This window comes from Monodon monoceros, unplaced genomic scaffold (assembly GCF_005190385.1).
Source record: "Monodon monoceros isolate NGI ecotype Baffin Bay Population unplaced genomic scaffold, NGI_Narwhal_1 Super_Scaffold_10, whole genome shotgun sequence".
NCBI classification, from domain to species: Eukaryota; Metazoa; Chordata; class Mammalia; order Artiodactyla; family Monodontidae; genus Monodon; species Monodon monoceros.
Window position 1 is genome coordinate 50,787,995 of NW_021703766.1, and position 23,625 is coordinate 50,811,619.

Genomic DNA, 23,625 nt, shown 5'->3' on the forward strand with positions numbered 1-23,625 from the left:
TGTGATCCCGGCTGCGTCTGTCCCCGTCTTTCAATCTGTTTTGACGTGTGCCCCTTGCAAGTGTCAGCCCGCCAGGGCAGTTTCTGTCGGTCTGGTTCCCAGCAGTGTTCCAACCCTTAGAACAGCGCCTGGCAGACAGGAGGCGCTCAATCAGTATTTCTTGAATGGATAAAGGCATGAATGAATGAATGAACTCTCTGAGATGAGACTAGCTCCTTGATCAGATGAGCAAACTGAGGCTCCAGATGGGCACAGACATGCCCACAGCCACCAGCATGGAATGTTCCGGTGTGGGATTGTCTCTGACCCCCTGGACTCTGTCCCCAGCCACTGGCAAGATGCCCAGGAGGTGCCCATCACCCCTCCTCTACACCCTCAGAGAAGGGTGGCTCCCTCCTGGCCTCTCCCCACTGTCGGAGGCGTGGGTAGCAGCTGGGAGAACCGGCTGGATGCTGCCCCTCCCCTTGGGCGTGGAGGTAGGCACCTGGCGGGCTCCCTGCGTGGTAGACGCCACCGCCACACACACCTGCTCCCTGTGCCATCTGCTCCCAGCGCGTCCTCCTCTCCCCACCCTCGCCCTCCTGCCATGGATGAGCCTGCCGAGCCCAGGAACCAGGCTGCGTGGGACCCCTATGAGAAAAACATCTCGGAGATCAGGTGAGGCCCAGACCTGGGCACGTGCCGGCAGCGCCTGGGGGAAGAGCCAGGGGCCTCTGCAAAGGTGGCCCCCGGCCTCCTGGAGCCTCAGAACTGGCTGGGCTGGGCTGGCTCGTCCACCCTGGAGTGCAGATCCTTCCTGCGAAGGGATTCGAGGACCCGGGCTGTGCTGAGTCACCAGTTGGGATTCTTGGGGTGTCTTGTCCATCTCAGGGCCTTAGTCTCTCTGTCTGTCAAAGGGGTCCGGAAGCAGTTTGTCTGCCTGAGGTAGGACTAGATGAGAGCAGGGTCTTGGTGCATGGTAGTTGCCCGGGAAACAGGAGGGCTTTTTGTACCCGCTTTCCTCCCAGACACGACCAAAAGCCCTTCAGATGGGGGTGCTTGCCCTCAAGGGGCTTCTGTTCTGTTTGGGGGGAGGAGGATGGGAGAGCAGAGGTGGACTGAGTTTGGGATACAGCTGAGTCTCAGAGTCAGAGTCTGTGGCCCTGGAGGACTTGGGGACCCAAAGGATGGGTCCCCAAGACAGAGCTTTCCCCACCTCAGAAGTGTGACTCCTTTGTTCCTAGGAATGAGTCAGACACTTTTATAGTACCCACTTTCCAGATGGGGAAACTGAGGCTGAGAGGGAAAGTGATGGGACCATGATTACACAGCCAGAAGCAAATCTGAACCCTGTCCACCTGACACCAAAGTCTGTGTTTTCCCCTCTCTTCAACAGCCTCAGTGATACCCCCTCCCCACGGCTCCATTTCTCAGAGGAGAAAGTGGAGGCTCAGAGAGGGCAGGCAGCCTGCCCAAGATCACACAGTGAGCTGTTTAGATGATCCCAACCCTCCATATCTTGCATTCTGCCAGGCAAGTCTCTCCTGGCCTCCCGAGCTCCTCCAACCACCCCTGACTGTACGGTTTCAGGCTCGCCACTCGCCTCCCTCACCCTCATGCCCCAGACTCCAGAGACGAGCAGTTAAATTCTGAGTGTTGTGTGACATAGACAAGCCTCCTAGGTCTCTGGGCCTCTCAGGATGAGAGTGGCTACCAGGCTGGTCCCAGCTCTGTTTGAAGAAACTCCCAGCATTCTCTCTTCAGCATTCTTTTCTTTGGGCCTCTGGGTTCTGCCATTTCTCCCTCCTGAGATAAACTGGTTCCCTTCCTGGGTTCCCACATCTAGGAAGCCTTTTCTTCCCACCAGGCCCTGGGAGCCTCCCTCTTCTTTGCTCCCGCACAGCCAGTTGGCCATAAAATCCCCAGCCCTTGCTCAGTGTGTGACCTTGATTCAGTCATTTGGCCTCTCCCAGCCTCAGTTTCCTCATCTGAAAAATGGGAGTAAATAACCCTAGCCTATAAGACACTTCTGGACCGAAATTCTGCAGCCCCCTGGGAGGTGGCTTAAAATCTTCTTTTCCATGAGCTTCTGGAATCTCCTGGACTCAGAAGGATGCCTCTCATGAGGGCCCTTAACATCCCTTTTGGACTCTCTGCTGCAGGCCCCTCAGACACGTAGTGTCCCCAGCATTGTGTGAGAACTCAGTGGCTCCCCAGAATTATTCCTCCTCCCAGGTTGCCATCTCAGGGATGGCCCCATCGGTCACCAGGTCAGAACCGCCCCCCCTTCAACTGTCTTTGTCCCTTCCTTCCTCTCCCTCCCACGGCCTGTCACTCCCCAACCCCACTCTCCTGACCCCTGACTCTCTCCATTCTCATGGTCTCTGCTCAGGCTTCATCTTTGCCCTTGGAGCCTCTCCCTGGCCTCCACGCCTGCAGTCTTTCCCAGAGCTGCCCCTCCCCTCCTCCCAGTCCAGAGGCCCTCCGGGCCCTGGCACCCTGGCTTCTCCAGGTCAATCCCCTCCCTCACCTGCATTCCATCTACCCCAGCACTTCAAATTCCCTGGTTATACCTCACTATTCCCTGCCCCAGTGCCTTTGCATACATGGTTTCCTCTGAAGGGATTCCCAGAGAAGTCTTTTCTAAATCTTTAAATCTATCCTTGGCCACCCCCCTGCTCAAGTCCCTTCCATGGCTCCCCAGCACCCACAGCGATGGTTTCCAAACCCTTTTTAAGATACAGATTCCTTTGTCCAGGAGAAATCTTACATCCAAACAGAAATACATAATAGAGATCAAAACAGAGCTGCTCTGGTTTAAAATGGGGGAGTGGGGCTAGGGTCCTGCTGCTGGCCTTTCTCCCTCTGCGGGAGCGCCTCTCTGCCCCCCAAGCCCCCTCCCCACCTTCCTTGCTCCATGGGCCCCACCTGGCTGCTTCCGCATCCCCTGCAGCCCAGATCTCACACCTTGAAGCCTTTGCACCTGGAATGACCTCTCTCCTTCACCTGGCGAACTCCTTCTCACACGATTTAAGATTCTTGGCCACCACAGGTAGGTCCCTGATCACACTTCTGGCTTCAGACCGCCGTGGTACCAAAAGGCGGAACCGTTCACAGACAGGGACAGAGTCGGGACCACCTCTGTAGTCCTCTGCTCGGGGACCCTGAGAAGGCTCTGAGAATGATGTCAAGGAATGAATGGAGGAGAGATTAGGCAAGCTTTGAGCTGGAACTTGCAGGATGAGTCAGGGCTGGAAGACAAGTGAGGAGGGGCAGGGCATGCAGGGGAGGAGACAACAGAGGAAAAGGACAGTGGCTGCTGGAAGTGACATGAATGAGTCCTAATGTCAAGGGCAAGAAGCGATTCCCAGGACACTAACTGCAGCCCGATTCCATTTTTAAGCTCCCCGCCTCCCCCAAAACAAGAAAAGCTAAGCAATATATCATTTTTAAAATACAAGCATAGGGACCTCCCTGACGGTCCAGTGGTTAAGACTTTGCCTTCCAATGCAGGGGGTGCAGGTGAGCTAAGATCCCACACGCCTCAGGGCCAAAAAACCAAAAAAAAAGCAATGTTGTAACAAGTTCAATAAAGACTTTAAAAATGGTCCACATCAAAAAAAAAATCTTTTAAAAAATTTAAAAAACAAACAAACTGTCTTTTAAAAAAAACAAGTGACCGACAGGGATTTAATTCGGATGGTGGTGAGGGGGAGAGGCCAGTGGGACAAGAAGGAGCTCAGAGGCACCTGAGAGACATATCGCTGGGAACGTTCTAGTTCATTAGTTCATAATTTGTTACAAATTATGGTTTCAATATGTTAAATGTGTTCCATGGAGACCTGTATGTATCCAAAGGACTAAAAAGGAATCTTAAGGGCAAAACCAAAATTTTAAGAGGAAAAAGTTAGAAGCAGAAGGTAAGCAGGACCCAGGCAGTTATACTAAGTTTCAGGAGGCAGAGGTGACACAGAGACAAACCCAGAAGATGTTAATCCCTAGAGAATCTTTTTAATGCTCACCTTGCTTAGTGTCTTCCACCTATTACCTCATTTAATCCTCACAACAACTGTTCGAGATTAAGCCATGAGAATGATTAACTATTATCATTCTATTTATGACAAAAGCCACTGAGGCCCGGAGAGGTTGAGTGACTTGTCCAAAGTCACACAGCTGTCAAGTGAGCTGTAGTCAGGATGTGAACCAGGACAGCCTGACTCTATCACAGCCTGGAAAGGGTGGGCAAATGTGGAAGGAATTTGGGGATAAGCAAGATGAGGGGGTAGGAGGGTCAGGAGGGAACCCTGGCCAGACAGGAGGCTTAGTAGGTATCTTGTGTTCTGTCGCATTTCCTGGAATACCCCGTGCACTGGGCTGCACCTTGACCAGCCCTTTCTGGTGAAGGTCAAGGCCAGGAGAAGCCGAGCCAGCATTTGGACCTGTGGTCGCTGCTCCTCCCCTACCTCTGATCTTGGAGAACCCCAAACAAGGTCTTTTCAAATCTCACCGTTTTTATGGCTGAAGTCACCAACACTGGTTTTACAGCCCTGGCTCCTCCTTCCCTGGGGAGGCCAAGCTACTTGGATGATTTTATGGCTATAGTCCTTCCAGTCACAGAGCTGCTTTTCCCAAGGGGAGGGGTGCCGCTAATAAAAAGGCAATAAACAAATAATTCCACCTGCGTGGAATTTGGGCAGGCAGAGAGGAAGTGGGGTTCTGGACCTCCACTAATAAATCAGGCGCCCTGGTGAGGATTAGAAAAAGATGCTCACAGCCCCACCTTCCCTTCTCCCCACCACTGGTCTCCCTGCAAGGGACCCAGGCTTGGAGAGTGAAGGGAAGGATGTGTTTCTGTTCCCTTGCTCTCTAGAGGCCAGGGAGGGGGCAGTAGGATGTGCTCCGCATCCCACTTATGCCTGTGGTCCTGCATAGGGATCAGGAAGTGGGAACATCCAGGACACACTTGGAAAGAGCCAGAGCAGCCCAGTTTGCCGAAGGCAGGCTCTGGGGGATGCAGAGCGGGACCCAGTGGGCCATCAGTGGCATCGAATGATGAGGCAAGAAGGGAGACCCTGGTCTCACTGGGAGGCCTGAATCAGACACCCCAAGAGTGGCGTGGCCAGCTACTCACAGGGGGACCTGGACCAGGGACCCCGAGGTCTCTGCCACTGCAGACAAGAATGCCCGCGTCACGAGTCAAGCTACCCGCAGGAAGTCAACCCTGTGTTCAAATCCCGCCCATGTCACCCGCTGGCTGGGACCCGCCGGGCAGACAGGGTCCAGCAGATAGCTGTGCACCAGTGAAATGGGTGTGGTGGGTGATGCCCCGGGACATGTCAGACTTGCCGTCCTCTGCTGAGTCAGGGATCACACGGTTTTCCTTCCTCCTTCTCTAATTCCCGTTCCTGAGCCAGGAACCCAGGTGCCAGGAAGGGTGGGGACAGGGTGAAAGATGGTAATAATTACAACTTTCCTGAGCGTTGGCCACGCACCAGGCTTGTGCTCAGAACTTTGTGTGGCTGAACCCCTTCCGTTTCCACAACTGTCCTGTGAGGGTGATGATGTTAGGATTCCCATTTTACAGATGGGAAAGCTGAGGCCCAGAGAGGACTCGTACATCTGGGATTTGCTCCGGAGACCCCTCTCTTTACCTCCATGCTAGAGAAAGGGATCAGAGAGGGGCCTGGAACTACAGGAAGGGGCTGCCCCTCTGTGGCCCCGTCACCTTCACGGGGTGGGGGTGGACGCTGGTCACCCCAGATGGGATCAATGAGTCTGTGGTCTGTCCACCCTCCAGACCAACACTGCCCCATAGATACATAACCCGAGCCCCCTAGGTAAACATTTTCTTAGTCCCATTAAACAAAAAGTAAAAGAAACAGTTGAAATTAATTTTAATTAGAAGTTTTATTTAACCTGTTATATCTGAAATATTCTTTCAACCTATAATCGATAGAAAAAATATTAATAAGATACTTTAGTCTTTTCATAGTAAGCCTCTGAACACAGTGTGCACTTTCTCAAATCAGGTGCTAACCTTACATCAGAACGATCTGATTTGCATTCAGTTCTCATCACCATTACAGCTGACAGAAGTCGATTCTCAGGCCTGAGCTTTTCCAAACCTGCATAAAAAAGTATTCTAATAATTGGGCTTCCCTGGTGGCCTAGCGGTTGAGAGTCTGCCTGCCGATGCAGGGGACACGGGTTCGTGCCCCAGTCCAGGAAGATCCCACATGCGGTGGGGCGGCTGCGCCCGTGAGCCATGGCCGTTGAGGCTGCGCGTCCGGAGCCTGTGCTCCGCAACGGGAGAGGCCACAACAGTGAGAGGCCCACGTGCCACACACACACACACACACAAAAGTATTCTAATAATTGAATTGTCAGTGTTTCAGTTGAAATCAATAATAATTCAATAAAATTAAAAATTGTGCCCCCCTCCGGGTTGCATGGGCCACATTTCAAGGGCTCAGTAGCTACACGAGGCCAGCAGCTGCCATGGTACAGAACAGTACGTTTCCATCGTCAGAGGAAGTTCTATTGGATGGCATGGCTCCAGGTTGCAAAGGCCTCAAGGGTGGGGAGAGGTACATAGTAGGGGCTTAATAAATATACGTTGGAAGGGAGAGAGAGAGAGAGAGAGCATAAGGGAAGAGAGAGAAGTCGAGAAGAGCCTTCAGGCTAAAGGCACAGCACATGCAGAGTTCCAACGGTGTGGTGGAGCATGGCGTATGCAGGGAACAAGTTGAACTTGACAGTGGGAACAGAACAACACTGGCTGTGCTAGCGTGGGGATTGAGGGAAGGTGGGGCAGTGCAAGCTACCGGGCCCACAAAGAATCTGCTGGGCTTTGAGGGACAGAGCCAGGGATGCAGGACAAAGAACCCTGAGAATTTGAAGAAAGTGATTCATTTCTTTAGCTAGATTGTTCTCTATCACCATCATCATCATCAAAGTAATAAATCAAAAAATCATTTAAAAGTGTGTATAGATTTTAAATGTGCAGGAATAGCCAGGGAAGAAAAAAAAAAAAGAATGGCGAGGGAGAATTGACCCTATCAGAACTTAAAATCTATAAAGTTACTCTAATCCAAACAGTATGACATCCCACCCTATGACCCTGCAATTCCAATGCTACTTATTTGCCCAAGAGAAATGAGCATGTAGTTTCCACACGAAGACAAGTATGGTCACAGTGGGTTTATGCATATTAGCAGCACCCGGAAACAGCCATGAACAGGAGAATGGGTCAACACACCGTAATCTACTGATACAGTTGAATTCTACTCAGCCATAAAAAGGAACAAACTCTATAATGCACACACAAACATGGGTGCATGTCAAGAGTATTATGCTAAGCAAACAAAGCCAGATGCCAAGAGTACTTTCTATAAGCTGACAGCCCTAGAAGGCCCGAGACCAGCCAAGTCAATTTATGTGGAAAAACTCAGAACAGTGGTAGCCTCAGGGTGGAGGTGTGAGCTAATTGGGAAGAAGAACCAGGAAATGTTCTGGGGTGATCGACTATTTTATGTTATGAGAGGGGTTTGGATCGCATGGAGGGATTATGCATTTGTCAAAATTCACTTAAAAGTAGGAGGCTTTGCGAGACAAATTTCTAGCTGGCTGTCCACCTATCTCTGTATCAAGGTCATTTCTATGTGGGGGAATTGCAGGGCATATGTATTTTCTTCTCTATTATTTTTTGTATTTTCCAAATGTTCTATATGTAATTTTCATAAGCAGAAAAATAATGATTCCAAAACTTTAGGTGATAATAATTTCCATCTGTTATTAAAATAATTGAAAACACGAAAAAAAAAAAAAAAGGACATTTCCTCAACAGGAAAGTAATGTTCAGGATGGAAACGGGATATCTCGCAGCTATTAAAAACATTTAAAAAAAAAAAAAAACAAAACAAAAAACATTTTTTTAATTGAATGAAAGGTTCTTTAGATTCTATAGTGCTTTAAAATTTTCAAAAGTTTCACACACGTGATTTCATATAATCCCATAATAATCCTTTTTTAAAAATCCCCTACCCCTGTGTTGTTCTTCCCCCCTTCCCTCTCCCCCATGGTAACCACTAGTTTGTTCTCTACATCTGTGAGTCTGCTTCGTTTTTGTTTCATTCACTAGTTTGTTGTGTTTGGGGGATTACACATATAAGAGATATCATGCAGTGTTGGTCTTTCTCTGTCTGACTTATTTCACTTAGCATAATGCCCTCCAAGTCCATCCATGTTGCTGCAAATGGAAAGATTTCCTTCCTTTTTATGACTGAGTAATATTATACTCTATTTTATATATATGTATATATATATGTATCTACATATCACTTTTTTTTTTTTTAACTTGCGGCATGCGGGATCTTTTAGTTGCAGCACGCGGACTTCTTAGTTGCGGCATGCAGGCGGGATCTAGTTCCCCGAGCAGGGATCGAACCCCAGCCACCAGCATTGGGAGTGCAGAGTTTTACCCGCTGGACCACCACGGAAGTCCTTATCACATCTCCTTTAGCCATTCGTCTGTTAATGGACACTTAGGTTTCTTCCATACCACGGCAATTGTCAATAATGCTCTGGAAGCTATTTTTAAAAACAAGGATTGTAGATCAACTATACCCCAATAAAAATTAATTTAAAAAACAAATAAGATAAAAACAAGGAGATAGCTGCAGAGAGATAGCTGCAGATTTGAAAAGACTGCCATAGTAGAGTAACTAAAAAATAAGCAAGATGCAGAGTAAGGTCTGATATCAATATTGCTTAGAAGGAGGACGGGGACTTCCCTGGTGGTCCAGTGGGTAAGACTCCCCGCTCCCAATGTAGGGGGCCCGGGCTCCATCCCTGGTCGGGGAACTAGATCCCACATGCATGTCACAACTAACATGGAGCAGCCTAAATAAATAAATAAATAATAATTAAACAAAAAAAAGCCGGACAAGCAGGAACAGAGAAGGAAGCTGAGTGCCCACACTGTGCTCGCATGTACTTCTACAAGTACAGTTAAGGTACGCACCAAGCTGGTAGTATGGGCATCCCCAGAGACTGGCATGGCCGTGCTGGGGGAGACCATTAACTTGTTAACAAGCCCAAATGATAATAAATACATATAACTTATTAATAAACCCAGATGATCAATAGATACAGAGATACAATCCAATAATTTGTTATTTTCCCTTTTTTTTTTTTTTAATTTTTTTTTTGGTCCTGCTGCGCAGCTTGTGGGATCTTAGTTCCCCAACCAGGGATTGAACCCGGGCCACGGCAGTGAAAGCACTAAGTCCTAACCACTGGACCTCCAGGGAATTCCTGTTATTTTCCTAATTAGATCTTCTAAAAAGAAGGAAAGGTACACATGTGCCGTATTAAGGCAGTCTAGCAGGTGTAAAAACATCCCCCCACTTCTGGATCTTAACACGGTAGAAGTTCATTTCAAACTCACATCCCAGCCCCACGTGGGCTCTCCTGGTGATGTGATGCCAGGCCCGGCTCTGCTATCCTCCACCCGTGACTCCCAAGTCCCCGGAGAAACCTCCCTGGTCCCACCAGCAACGGGGGCAGAGGGCTAGCAGGTGGCAGTCACTGCCACTGTGTTCACAATTCAGAATTCAAGATGTGCAGAAGGGCATAAAATGGAAAATTCTGGTTCTCACAAACACCCCATCCCCATCCCCAGAGTAACCACTTCTAAGGCTTGCCTGCCAGAAAAGTTTTCTCTATGTGTGTATCTTGTTTTTACTTACTTATTTTTTAAACATAAGATACTACTTTATATCTGGCTCTGCCCCTTGTCTTTTCACTCTCTGTAATATCTCAGACATCTTCCCGAATAAATGCTACCTCCTTACCCCTCCGATCTTTTGGAATTTTCATAATGAAAATTCCAAGACATAGAAAAACGTTGGAGGAATTATTCAGCACACACCCCCTCTATACCCACTACTCCTAAAATTTTATTATACTTGTTTTATCATATATCTGTACATCTTTCTATCCATCCAGCAATCTGTATTGGTGATGCATTTCAAAGGAGTGATTTGCAACCATCAGAACATTTCACCTTAAACATTCCAGGCTGCATATTATGAAATAGACTTCAATACTTGTTTATGAGTTTTTTTTTAATAGATGATGTTTATGTACAGGGCACTGCACAAACTTATGAAGTGTGCCATTTTGAGAAATACATGTGTAACCCCAATCCCTATCAAAACATAAATGCCTCCTTTTGAATGGCTGGATTCCAAGGTTTGCAGGCGGTGATTTACTCATCCAGTCCTGATTTATTTATCCAGTTCTCTGTTGTTCAGGTCCCTCTTACAATGTTGCAATTAGCATGGTGGTACATATATCACTGGGCACTTCCTCAAGGTCACCCATCCCATAAATTTCTGGAGGTCACGTTCATTTGTGCATCCAACAGATATAATGGAGCGCTGCCTGCCTGTCTGATGCTGGTTCTTGGAGGTGGGACATGGGAGAAGCAGAATTTCTGTTCCCTTGTAGCTACTACTAGTGGGGAAGATTGATTTCAAGAAGTCAATAGACAAAGAAAATAGCTACTAAGTATTAAAAGGGCTATGAAAGAAAAGAACAGAATGCTGAGAGGGGTAAAAATGCGCATGGACCGGGTGTCCTCTGCCTGAGTGGAGGTGGTCTGTATAACTTAAAATGTCGCCAAGTGATCTCCCAAAGAGGTTATTCTAATGTCTCCTCAGCGGCCACAGATGAGAGCAGGAGAGTGAAAGATCCCGGTTCTCTGCGCTCTGGCCAAGGCGTGAGTCATTCCACTGAGGTGGAGGTGGCCAGAGGAGATGGGGACGCTTGAGGAGATGGGGACGCTCGCCCAGATGGGCTCCAGGCAGCGGAATTTCGGGAGGTGAGGGAAGGCACTCCTGCAGGCGAGAGCAGCTCAGGCAAAGGAGGGCGGCTGCCACTGCACAAGGTGCCCTGGGAATAAGGCGCACTGAACCCAGCTCAGGCTTGAGGAGCCTTGAAAATGCTCTCCCGAGAAAGGCAGGCGAGTTGACCACAGGCACCTGCTGTGAGTCAGCAGGACAGCGGGGCTGCGGAAAACCTCCTCATGCGGCCGGGTCGCACGCATGGACGGGCGGGGCCCTCTCAGAGGAGTGGGGGTCAGTTTCAGTCCCACAAGACCCCTGAATGCCAGCAGCCTGCCCTCTCCCCCCCTTTGTACACACTATTCCCCCTGGTACACACACTTACAGCTCTTCCCTCACCTCCTTCAGGTCTGCTCAAATGTCACCTCCTCGGAGGGCCCTCCCCTGATTCCATCGATCTCAAATTGCAAACCCTCCCAATCCCAGACGCTTCCTGTCCCCCACCAGCTTCATTTTTTCCATCACCATCCGATACACTACATTTTGAACATTCTGTGTTAATTTTATTGTTCATTCAAACATAAACTGCAATAGGGATTTTTGTTTTGTTCTGATATTTTTTGGTTTTGTTGTGTGTTTTGTCAGTTGTACTCACTTTCCTATCCCCCAGGGCCTGGCACATAGTAGGTGCTCAATAAATATCTGTGGGCCAAATGAATGAATTTGCCCCATCTCAGGCAAAATGGCCTAAAGCTCCTGGAATGGGGAGCTCTCTTTGAACATCAGACTGGGAGGTCCCTGGAAAAGAGGTCCCTGGTCCCTGCCCACCCATCACTGCTCGTTCATCAAATGAGACCAGAGAGGTTTTGAGAGTGACCTCGGGTTACACTGCAAATCGAAGGCAGGTCTGTAATACAGGCAAGGGTTACTTCTCTGCACAACCCTGGGTAGCCAAGAGGGACGCTGGCCAATGGGATGTCTTGTTATAATAATGGTTAATGGGCGTTAAGTATTGACATTTATATGAATGAGGTTTTTTTAAAAAAAAAAATCAATCAGTAAAATTGATTTGTGTGTGTGGGTGTGTGTATAGCTTTATGAATTCTAACACATGTATAGATTTGTGTAACCATCACCACAATCAGAATATAAAACTGCACCATCAGCCCTTTGTAGTCACACACCCCCCATCCCTAGCTGCCCTCTCCCCTCCCACCCCTCATCCCCACAGCTACTGATCTATTCCCCGTCCATATACTTTTGTCTCTTGTCAGAAATGACATATAAGTTTCCTATTGCTGCTGCAGTAAATGACCACAAACTGAGCGGCTTAATGCAATACAAATCTGTGCTCATACATTTCTGGAGGTCAGAAGTCTGAAATCAGTGTTGCTGGGCTAAAATCAAAGTGTTATCAGGGTGGCACTCCTCCTGTTCCCTTCTGTGCATTTTTCCAGCTCCTAGAGGCCCTGCATCCTTTGGCCCGTGGCCCCTTCCTCTATCTCTTCAAAGCCAGCTGCATAGCCACTTCCGATCTGTCTCCTCTCTGACCTCTGCTTCCATTATTATATCTTCTCTCTCTGATTCTAACCCTCCTGCCTCCCTTTTACAAGGACCCTTGTGATTACATTTAGGGCCCACCGAATTCTCTCCCCATCTCAAAACCTGAACATAATCACAGCAGCAAAATCCCTTTTCTGGTGCAATGGATCATATTCACAGTTTCTGGAGACTGAGACATGGACCTCTTTGGGGGGTGGTCATCATTCCACCCACCACAGTCATTAAATGGAATTGTACAGACGGCGATCTCCTGAGCCTGTTTTCCTTCACTCCACCCAATGCCTTTGGGACCCATCTGTGCGGTGGTGAGTATCAGAGGTTTGCTTCTTGCCCTTGCTAAGTAGTACTGTGTGGTGTACATGTACCACTGTTTATCCACTCACCTGCTGATGGACGTTTGCGTTGCTCCCAGTTTCTGGCGATTATGAATAGGGCAGCTATAAACATGCGAGTACAGACATTGGTGTGAAAAAGAGTTTTTGTTTCTCTTGGGTGAGCTCCCAGGAGAAGGAGAAACTCTGCTTTACAATCTGTGCTTATCTTAAGATATTTCATTGAGGTCTATTGATATACAATGTCGAATATAATACAATATAATGATAATAATTATAACATACACCTAGGAGTTAAATATTCCTGTGACCAAGGGGAAGGAGGTGGACACTGAGACTCAGAGAGGTCATGTAAGCTGCCTGAGGTCAAACCTAGGTCTTCCTGACCGCCCCCCACCCCCAAGGCCCCAGAGCCCCTGCCCAGAATGAACACACCTGAGGACAACTGTATTGCGATTGGCGAGGCGCTACCCCATGGCACTGGGTGGGTTCAAAGCCCAGCTCTGCCATCTGCCGCTGTGTGATGTTAGCCAAGTGACTTTGCCTCTCTGTGCCTCTACTTCCTCATTTGTAACGCGGGGATAGAAATACTATAGCGGGTGGCCTCCTAGAGTTGTTGAGGAAATTAACGAACTAAGGCACATAATGTAGTGAGGAGTGTCGGGCCAGGGGGCACTGTGAGTGTTATTTGTATTTCTTCATAAATATTGATGGAGTCCCTCCGTGTTTTGATATGTTGGCAATCCAGACAGAACGCACCCCCCCGCCCCCGCCCAGGCTACGGAGGGCCTTGAGCTCTGGGCCACGTGGGGGATGAACAGGAAGGAGAAACTGGAGGCCAAGAGACTCTGGAGGAGGCTGCGTTGAGGGTCCAGGGGGGCGAGGAGGAGACCTGAGCTGGACAGGGGTAGTGGGGACAGAGAAGAAGAGCTAAGGCCTGGTGGACTGGGGGGCGGGGGGATGGGAGGAAGGAGGATCGCCAGGTTGGGCCATTCTTAGAGTTTCATGTCCTGGGGTCTCCCTAGCAGGGCAGGCCAGGCCCCTTCGAGGAGGCTAAGTACGTCCTTGGCCCATTGCCCGTCATGTGGGCTGTAGCTCTGTCCGCTGTTCCTCCTGCGGCTGGTCTCTGCCCCAGCCCAGCTGTCACCTTCATTCCTCTGCTCCAACCAAGCAATAGCTGCGTGCCAGGCCCTGGACCTGGCATGGGAAAAGAATAGGCTCGGAGCCCAAGGAGAGGAAAGGTCACCCCAGGGCCAGATTTAATTTACAAGGTGGGGAGAGAAGACACACAGCACCTGTTTGGGGACACACAGTAAGATTCAGCCAAGCAGGAATCCAGGTGGGGTCCCCCCTCTCCAGCCTCCTGGCAGGAGGAACAGCTAATGCAAGGCCAGAGGCTGGAATAGTGCTTAGTGCATTGGGGGGCTTTGACTGGAGTGGGGGGACGTGGGGAAGAAGGGCCTGGAACAGAACTGTCTTCGGTTCAAATCTCAGCTCTGCTCCATACTTGCCGCATGGCCTTGGCCAAATCGCTTCCCCTCCCTCCACCTCCATTTTCTCACCTGTCGCCTCATAACATGCAGGGAGATCCCAGCTCTCCCCCAGTCACGTCTCGATTATTTATTAAACGTTGATGCTCAGTCATTTACTGAGCAAATAGTTGTTCTGGGCCCAGAGGGTAAGAATTGGTAAGGTCTGGACACTGTTGACCTGGAATGAGGCCAGGCTTTGGAAGTTTCTAAAGTCCCCAGAGGGGATTCTAAAATGCCCAGGGCTGAGAACCACGGAGGCAGGTGATAGGAGGTAACAAGTGCTCTTTGAGTTTCCTTAACTTTTTTCCTGGTAACCCCCTTCATTCATTCGCCCATTTATTCATTCAAACGTTCATTCATCACACATTCATTTATTCACACATTCATTCATTCACACGTTCATTCAGTCAGTCAAATACTGGTTGGACACCAACAATGTGCTGGCACTGTGGATTCCACCCTGGTCTCCACCCTGGACCCCCAGTTTGGAGAGTGTAAGTGCTGAGGGGGATGGTGGGACGCCCTCGTATTTATTCATGTATGCATTCCGTGACTATTTCAGGGACTCCGGAAGGGCACAGTATCTTTTCCTGGTTGGCAACCCCATTTTCCTCTCCGGTAAGCTGGGGAGGACACTTCTCCTTCAAGGAGCTGTTGGTGAGATCAAAGACAAAAATAGCGCTGCACGCTAAAGGGAGCTTCAGTGTCCTGGGCATTTATTAGGAGCCAGGGACTTAATGTATATTATCCCTTTTAATCTTTAGGTAGGATTAAAACCTTGAGGTTGAGATTACTGTTACCTTCATGTGTCAGAAGAGGAAACTGAGGCTCAAAGAGGTGAGATCTGCTGCCCAGGGCACAGAGAGAGCACATGTGACCCACCAGAGCCAAGACCCAGGCACTTAGCAGCTAATCTGCCTAGCGACTGATGGCCTCACAGCCCCGCCCACTGGTCTAAATCCGCCTGGCAACTAGTGACATCACTAATTCTGCTGCCTGCGCTCAACCTATGACATCACTGAGCAATAAAGTAATTTCAATAAGCTGAGGGCCTACTGTGTGCCAAAGGCGGTGCCAAGCAGCCCCTCCTCTGGGCTCACACGATGCCCGGTGTTGCCTCTATTACTAAGTATAATAATAACAATAATTTTAGCCTGGATTTATCGAATGCAGACCACAAGCCAGGCTCTATTTTAATCATTTTTATTTCTATGGGTGCATTAAACCCTCCCACTATCTCTCTTTTTTAAAAATTAAGAAACATTTATATAGTGTATATTCCTATGTCAGGCCCATTTCTAGGCACTTTTTACATGCTCACGACCATCCTATGAGGTAATGTTTACTTATTATCCCCATTTTATGGATGAAAGGACTGAAGCTCAGAGAGGATGAATGACTTGCCCACAGCCACATGACTGGAGAGAGGTAGGATTCAGACTCATGTATTCTGGCTCCAGGGTTTATGCCGTTAACCAAGACACCATGCTACTTCTCCTATCCCTATTTTACAGTTGAGGAAACTGAGGCCTAGAGAGATTAAGCCCCAGGCCTCAGCTTGGCTAGAGAGTGCCAAAGCCAGACTCTGAGCCTGCAATGTCCAGCTCCAGAAACACCTTTCTCACATCTGTCCTACTTAGGTTACTTAGAAACAGGGCCTGCAAAGCCCCTGCCACCATCCCTCTGAGGTGACCAGCCCTTCCTTCCTGGTCCCCTCGGGAACATCCCCCAGCCAGGAACAAAGGGGGCCTTTTCCAACAGACCCTAGCCCACATGCCAGCTTCCTCCGTAGCCTCCCCCCAGCCCCACCTTGGGACACTGCCCTTTGGAAACCCTGGCTGGGCTGAGCCTTACCTGGGCTCCCCAGAGCCCTCCTTTGACTCCAGGCAGAGGAAACAATTCTCTAGCTTTTGTCCTTCTCTTGCAAGCCTGAGCCTGGTGCCAAGCCTTGGAGAAATTCCCCATCCCTCAAATCTCTGAAGCTGGTGGAGGCCTTCAGGAAAGACACTGGGAGATCCCTGGGCAAGTCACAGCCTTCAATGGGCCTCAGTTTCCTCATCTGTCAACTGGGCGCATGAGGGAAAGCTAACAGAAAAGGCCTGTGCAAGACAGCTGGGCTTTCACCTTCACTGGGCCCAGCACCTCGTCTCGATTTTTTTTTCCCCTCGCCTCATTTTTATTAAAAACAGTTGTTTTAGTGGGAAGCGTAATTTTTTCCCTTTAATGTTTTATTCATTCATTGCAAGTTTTTTTTTTAACATCTTTACTGGAGTATAATTGCTTTACAACGGTGTTTTAGTTTATGCTTTATAACAAGGTGAATCAGCTATACATATAAATATATCCCCATATCTCTTCCCTCTTGCGTCTCCCTCCCTCCCACCCTCCCTATCCCACCCCTCTAGGTGGTCACAAAGCACTGAGCCGATCTCCCTGTGCTTCCCACTAGCTATCTACTTTACATTTGGTGGTGTATATATGTCCATGCCACTCTCTCACTTTGTCCCAGCTTACCCTTCCCCCTCCCTGTGTCCTCAAGTCCATTCTCTAGTAGGTCTGCGTCTTTATTCCCTTCCTGCCGCTAGGTTCTTCATGACCTTTTTTTTTTTTTTTTAGATTCCATATATATGTGTTAGCATACAGTATTTGTTTTTCTCTTTCTGACTTACTTCATTCTGTATGACAGACTCTAGGTCCATCCACCTCACTACAAATAACTCAATTTCGTTTCTTTTTATGGCTGAGTAATATTCCATTGTATATATGTGCCACATCTTCTTTATCCATTCATCTGTCGATGGACACTTAGGTTGTTTCCCTGTCCTGGCTATTGTAAATAGAGCTGCAATGGACATTTTCATACATGACTCTTTTTGAATTATGGTTTTCTCAGGGTATATGCCCAGTAGTGGGATTGCTGGGACCTATGGTAGTTCTATTTTTAGTTTTTTAAGAAACCTCCATACTGTTCTCCATAGTGGCTGTATCAATTTACATTCCCACCAACAGTGCAAGAGGGTTCCCTTTTCTCCACACCCTCTCCAGCATTTATTGTTTGTAGATTTTTTGATGATGGCCATTCTGACCGGTGTGAGATGATATCTCATTGTAGTTTAGATTTGCATTTCTCTAATGATTAATGATGTTGAGCATTCTTTCATGTGTTTGTTGGCAGTCTGTATATCTTCTCTGGAGAAATGCCTATTTAGGTCTTCTCCCCAGTTTTGGATTGGGTTGTTTGTTTTTCTGATATTAAGCTGCATGAGCTGCTTGTAAATTTTGGAGATTAATCCTTCGACAGTTGCTTCATTTGCAAATATTTTCTCCCATTCTGACGGTTGTCTTTTCGTCTTGTTTATGGTTTCCTTCGCTGTGCAAAAGCTTTGAAGTTTCATTAGGTCCCATTTGTTTATTTTTGTTTTTATTTCCATTTCTCTAGGAGGTGGGTCAAAAAGGATCTCGCTGTGATTTATGTCATAGAGTGTTCTTCCTATGTTTTCCTCTAAGAATTTTATAGTGTCCAGTCTTACATTTAGGTCTCTAATCCATTTAGAGTTTATTTTTGTGTATGGTGTTAGGGAGTGTTCTAATTTCATTCTTTTACATGTAGCTAGCTGTCCAGTTTTCCCAGCACGACTTATTGAAGAGGCTGTCTTTTCTCCATTGTATATTCTTGCCTCCTTTATCAAAGATAAGGTGATCATATGTGCTTTGCAAGTTTTATTAAAGTAAAACACAAGTGCTGTGAACAGAGCTTCAGTCAATTGCCCAAGGAATTTTGCAGAGGGCATGCCTTGTAACCAGCTCCACCCCCATCTGCCCCCACTTCCCAGGGGTAAGCATCTTCCTGCCTTCTAACATCATAGGTGATTTGTCCCTGTGTTTGAACTTCCCCTAATTCGAATCATATCATCTAGACTCTCTTGTGTCCTTCATCCTCCGTTCAACATTTTGTTTCTGAGTTTTACCTGTGTGGTTGGACCCTAGCCCTCTTTATAAATCCTCACAATATCTATAAATCCTCTTCACTATCCTGAAATGAAATCCACAGACAGTATAACCCACTTACACGCATAATTTTTCCCCCAGTTCGATGTATTGTCCTAAGTGTACCAGAAAGGACCGCAAATGGAAATTAGCACCGAGTAACGGCTAAGAATGGGCAAATCCGTGTTTCATGGGGCCTGAAGCTTATACTGTTTTGAAGGGATTCCCCTTAAGAAAAAGAATCAGGGGCATTCCTTGGCAGTCCAGTGGTTAGGACTCTGCGCTTCCACTGCAGGGGGCCCGTGTTCAATCCCTGGTCTGGGAACTAGGATCCCACAAGCCACCTGGCGCGGCCAGAAAAATAAATAAATTTTTTTTTTAAAAAAAGAAAGAAAGGGGCTTCCCTGGTGGCACAGTGGTTGAGAGTCTGCCTGCCAATGCAGGGGACACGGGTTCGAACCCTGGTCTGGGAGGATCCCACATGCCGCAGAGCGGCTGGGCCCGTGAGCCGCAACTACTGAGCCTGCGCGTCTGGAGCCTGTGCTCCACAACGAGAGGCCGCGATAGTGAGAGGCCCGCGCACCGCGATGAATAGTGGCCCCCGCTCGCCGCAACTAGAGAAAGCCCTCGCACAGAAACGAAGACCCAACACAGCCAAAAATAATAAATAAATTTAAAAAAAAAAAAAAAGGAAAGAAAGAATCAGTACGTGTGACTGCAACATTAGGAAGAAGGAATGTTTGTTTAGAACGAGAAAAGAAATTACAGTGACTTGTCTCATTCTGAAAGCTGGCAAACACTCCAAATATTCCAGAAAAATAACGCACCGGCTTCTGGCTTCAAACCTGAGTCTTCTCCACCCCATACTTTTGGTGCCAAGCGCCCCTGGGCATGTGATAGCGTGATCCGACTTCCGTGTCCCCAGCCTTCCTGTCATTACTTGCGCCCAACTAGTGTCCCAGAAGCAAATCCTGCACCCAGCCAGCTCGCCATCCCATAACTACACACAGACATGACCGCAAACCTTGTAAATATCCCAGAAAAGTCCAATGAAATGTATCCCCAACTCAGCTTTACCTTAGCCAGGTCCCCAAAACACCTATCGCTCTCCCACACCAGGGTCAGGAGATCTCGAGGGAGGCTGCAAAGGCAAGAGTGATCGAATTAAACGGATTGTTCTCAATACATCTCACTTTGGAAAACTGTACTTCCTTGTATGGTTATGTGAACATTGCAGGGTTTTGGGAAAAGCAGCTTGAGTGAGGGGCTTGAAGCTTAAGACTGCCCCAGCTTCCCAGGGACTCCACACCTGGTTTTCGCAGGTGGCCCTGCAGCTCTGTGGCCGCTTAGGAATGGGCAGGGCACCTGAATCTTTGGCCTATGTTTGTAAAATGGGGGGTGGTGCCTTTCTGGAGGGTTGAGGTGAAGAGTAAACGTGTGGAAAGCACTTAGTCCCACTTTGCAGAGGTGAAGCGCTGCTTGTCCCGCCAGCTGTGTGGCTTTGGGCAAGTCACTCAACCTCTCTGTGCCTCGCTTCCTTCATCCAGAAAATGGGAATAATCATTGTCACCTCATAGGATTGTTATGGGGTGTTAGTAAACCATCCTCACTTTGCAGATGAGGAAAAGGGCGCAGAGAAAATTCCTTGCCAGTGTTCCACCAGCGAGCGGGGTGCACCTCGCCCATCTCCTTGCTCGCCCTCCGTCACCTGCCCCAAGATCCCTCCGCCACTTTCTGCCGCCATCTGTCCTGGAGGCCTCAGCTGTAAAGCTGGACCCTTGTGCAGGCTCCTGGGACCTCGAAGGACACTCAAATGCAGGCCCCGTGGGACTTCCCTGGCGGTCCAGTGGTTAAGACTCCGCGCTTCCACTGCAGGAGGCACGGGATCGATCCCTGGTCGGAGAACTAAGATCCCGCCTGCAGCCGACCTTAAAAAAAAAAAAAGCAGGCCCCTGGCCCCCCACTCTCCCAGGGGTGACACCTGTCCTCGCCTCCTTCCCGGTCCTTAAGGTGTCTCTCCCCCATCCTCCTACAGCCAGAATTTGTCAGGCGAATACTTCAGGTATAAAGGCATCCTCTTCCCCGTCGGCATCTACTCACCTGAGAGCATCAGCATCGCAGAGAACTCGGAAGTGCAGGACGATGACATCTTCATCATCACCTACCCCAAGTCAGGTACCCGCTGGGCCGGGGCAGGGGTGCTACGGAGAGTGTTGTGGGTGATGAGAAGGGTACACTAAGGAGAATGGAAGAGGAAAGAGGGAGGGGGTGGGGCGGATGGGGGACGCCTTGGTCCATTCAGAACCGAGGTGAGCTTGGCCTTTGCACTGGCAGGTCCCTCCGCCAGGGGGCACCCTTCCCCCAGATCCCTGTGTGCCTCGCTCCCTCCTTTCCACCAGGCTGGCTCTCACACCCACTGGGAGGACTTCCCGGACCTCCCTGGCTAAAATAGCGTCCCCATCCTGTCCCTCTCTATCCCTTAACGCCCCTCGTATTTTTCTTCACTGACGGCCACTATATCATATTTTCATTTGTTGATTTAGTCTGGTTTCCTCACTAGAACATGGCTCAGTGAGTGCAGATATTCCGGTTTGTCTTGATCGCGGCTATGTTCTTTGAACCTAAAACAGTGCCTGGAACTTATTCAATAAATATTTCAGGAAGGAAGGAAGGAGGGAAGGAAGGAAGGAAAGAAAGATCTTAATTTTCTCCATTCGGTTACTGAAATGCTACTTACTGTTTGTCTACCACGTGCAGAGACACAGCTCTGAACAAAGGAGACATTTGTTGGGAGATACAGGCTTCATTTAAACATGCAGTCGCCTATATTACCATCTAATTAGGGTTAGGGTGGGTCCCCTCCCCCCCAAGGAAAGGTGAAGAGAGCATTAAGTGTAGGTAATAAGAAGGTCTGCGGGATAAGGGCAGGCTTCCTGGGGAGAAGATGTTCATGCAGAGAGTTGGAATCTGCAGAGCGGTTTGAGTGCGAAAGGGTATCCTAGACAGAGGGACAGCATGTGCAAAGGCCCTGAGGTGGGAGGTGGCTCGGTGAGTTTGAGGAAGCAAGAGAAGGTCAGTGGGACTGAGGTGGAGGGAGTGACAGGAGAGGCCCGGTGGCAGGGGGTGGGGGAGTTCTTCTCTAAAATGTTGGAGCTGCCTTCTTAATGTTTTTCAAAATATTTTTGAAAATTTTCCAAATATTATATTCACCTTTTCCAGCATAGAGTTCGATGAGGGTTTTTTTGCTTTTTGGTAACATTAAAAAAAAATAATTCACATACCATACAATTCACCCATTTGAAAGTGTAAAAATCTATGGCTGTAGTATATTCAACCAAGTTGTGCAACCATCACTACAGTCAACTTTAGAACATTTTCATCGCCCCTAACAAGAAACTCCGTACCTATTAGCCATCACTGCCCAATCCGCACATCCACATCCCTAAGCCTTAGGTATCTGCTTTCTCACTGTACGGATTTGCCCGTTCTGGACGTTTCAGATAAATGGAATGATACAATACACGGTCTTTTGTGTCTGGTATCTTTCACTTAGAGTAATGTTTTTGAGGTTCATCCAAGTTGTTGTCAGTGCTTCATTCCTTTTTATGGCCAAATAATATTCCATGATATGGTTATACTATATTCTGCTTATTCATTTATCAGTTGATAAACAATCAGTTGGGTTGTATTCACTCTTTGACTCTTTGAATAGTGCTTGAAGGAACATTGATATACAAATCTGTCTGTGGACGTGTTTTCATTTCTCTTGGAGTTCTATGAGTTTTGAGAGACATATACAAGATACATCACAATCAAGATATAGAGCAGTTCAGGGACTTCCCTAGTGGTCCAGTGGTTAGGACTTGGCACTTCCACTTCAGGACGCCTGGGTTCAGTCCCTGGTGGGGGAACTAGGATCCTGCAAGCCGTGTGGCATGGCCAAAAAAAAAAGATATAGAACAGTTCCATCACCCATCTAAAACAAACAAAAAAACCCTTCACGCCCTTTTGTGGTCAGCTCCTTCCTCAACCCAGCCCCGGGCAACCATTGATCTGTTTGCGGCCCCAATAGTTTTGGCTTTTCCAAAATGTCATATACATGGAATTGTACCCTATGTAGCTTTTGAGACTGACTTCTTTCACTCAGCATAATGCATTTTAGATCCATCCAAGTTGTATTTTTCTATTGCTGAGGGGTATTCCATCAGCTGGATGGACCACGGTGGGTTTATCTATTCATCTGTTGAAGGACACTTGGGTTTTTTTTCCAGTTTGGGATGAGTATGAATACAGCTGCTATGAAGCTTTGTGCACAAGTCTCTGCATGGAAATACGTTTTCGTTTATCTTGGGTAAATACTTAGAAGTGGGATTGCTGAGTTTATGGGAATTACGTATGCTTAACTTTATGAGAAACTGTCAAACTGGTTTCCATAGTGGAAACCATCTTGCACTTTTGGGCAAGCTGGTTTACCATCTTGCATTCTCTCCAGCAACATAGGTGGGTTCCAGATGCTCTGCTTCCTTGTCAGCACTTGATATTGTCAAGTTTTTTAAAAAGTCATTCTAACAGATGTGTTCTAGTATCTCATTGTGGTTCGAATTTGCATGTCTCTAGTGGCTAATGATGTTGAGCATCTTTTCAGGGGCTTACTAGCCATCACTATCTTTCTTGGTAATGTGTCTATTCCACTTTTTTTTTTTTTTGCTCTTTTTAACTGGGTTGTTTGATTTCTAATTATTGAGTTTTGAGAGTTCTTTATATAATCTGAGTACACATCCTTTATCAGATATGCCTTTTGCAAATATTTTCTCCGAGTCTGTGGCTTGTCTTTTCATTTTCTTTTCAGTGTCTTCTCAGAGCAAAAGTTTAAATTTTGATGAGCTCCAATTGTCAATTTTTTCTTTAATGGGTCAGACTTTTGATGTCACAGCTATGAAATCTTTTCCTAAACCAAAGGCATAAAGATGGCCTTTATGTTTTCTTCTAGAAGCTTTACAGTTTTAGATTTTACACTAAAGTCTATGATCTATTTTAAGATAATTTTTATGTGTGGTATGAGGTATAGATCAAGGTTCTTTGTTTGCATATGGTTGTCCAGTTATTCTAGCTATTTTTTAAAGTTTAAAATATCTTAATTTCTCTCTTAGAAAGTAATGCATTCATAGTTCAAAATTCAAGAGGTACAAAAAGGTTTACACTGTAATATCTCTCTTCTCCCACAGTCACCAGTAGTCTCTGTGTATCTTTCCAGAATTTGCATGTACAAAAAAAGTGTACATATTTTTTTTTAACTTTTTTCCCACAAAAGTTAACACGATACACGCCATTTTGCCTCATGTTTTTGTTTTGTTTTGTTTTATGGTTGTGCCTTCTTTTTCCTTG

General features: G+C 47.6%; 1 protein-coding gene across 1 annotated transcript in view; it reads left to right on the forward strand.

The window, feature by feature from the left end:
- Window positions 1–487: 487 nt before the first annotated feature.
- SULT2B1 (sulfotransferase family 2B member 1) overlaps window positions 488–23,625 on the forward strand; it is a 33,634-nt gene continuing 10,496 nt past the window's right edge. Inside the window, exons 1-2 of the mRNA XM_029207392.1 lie at window positions 488–657; window positions 20,276–20,415. Coding sequence (XP_029063225.1) covers window positions 587–657; window positions 20,276–20,415 — 211 coding nt within the window. The 5' untranslated portion in view covers window positions 488–586. The remainder of the gene's footprint in view (window positions 658–20,275; window positions 20,416–23,625) is intronic.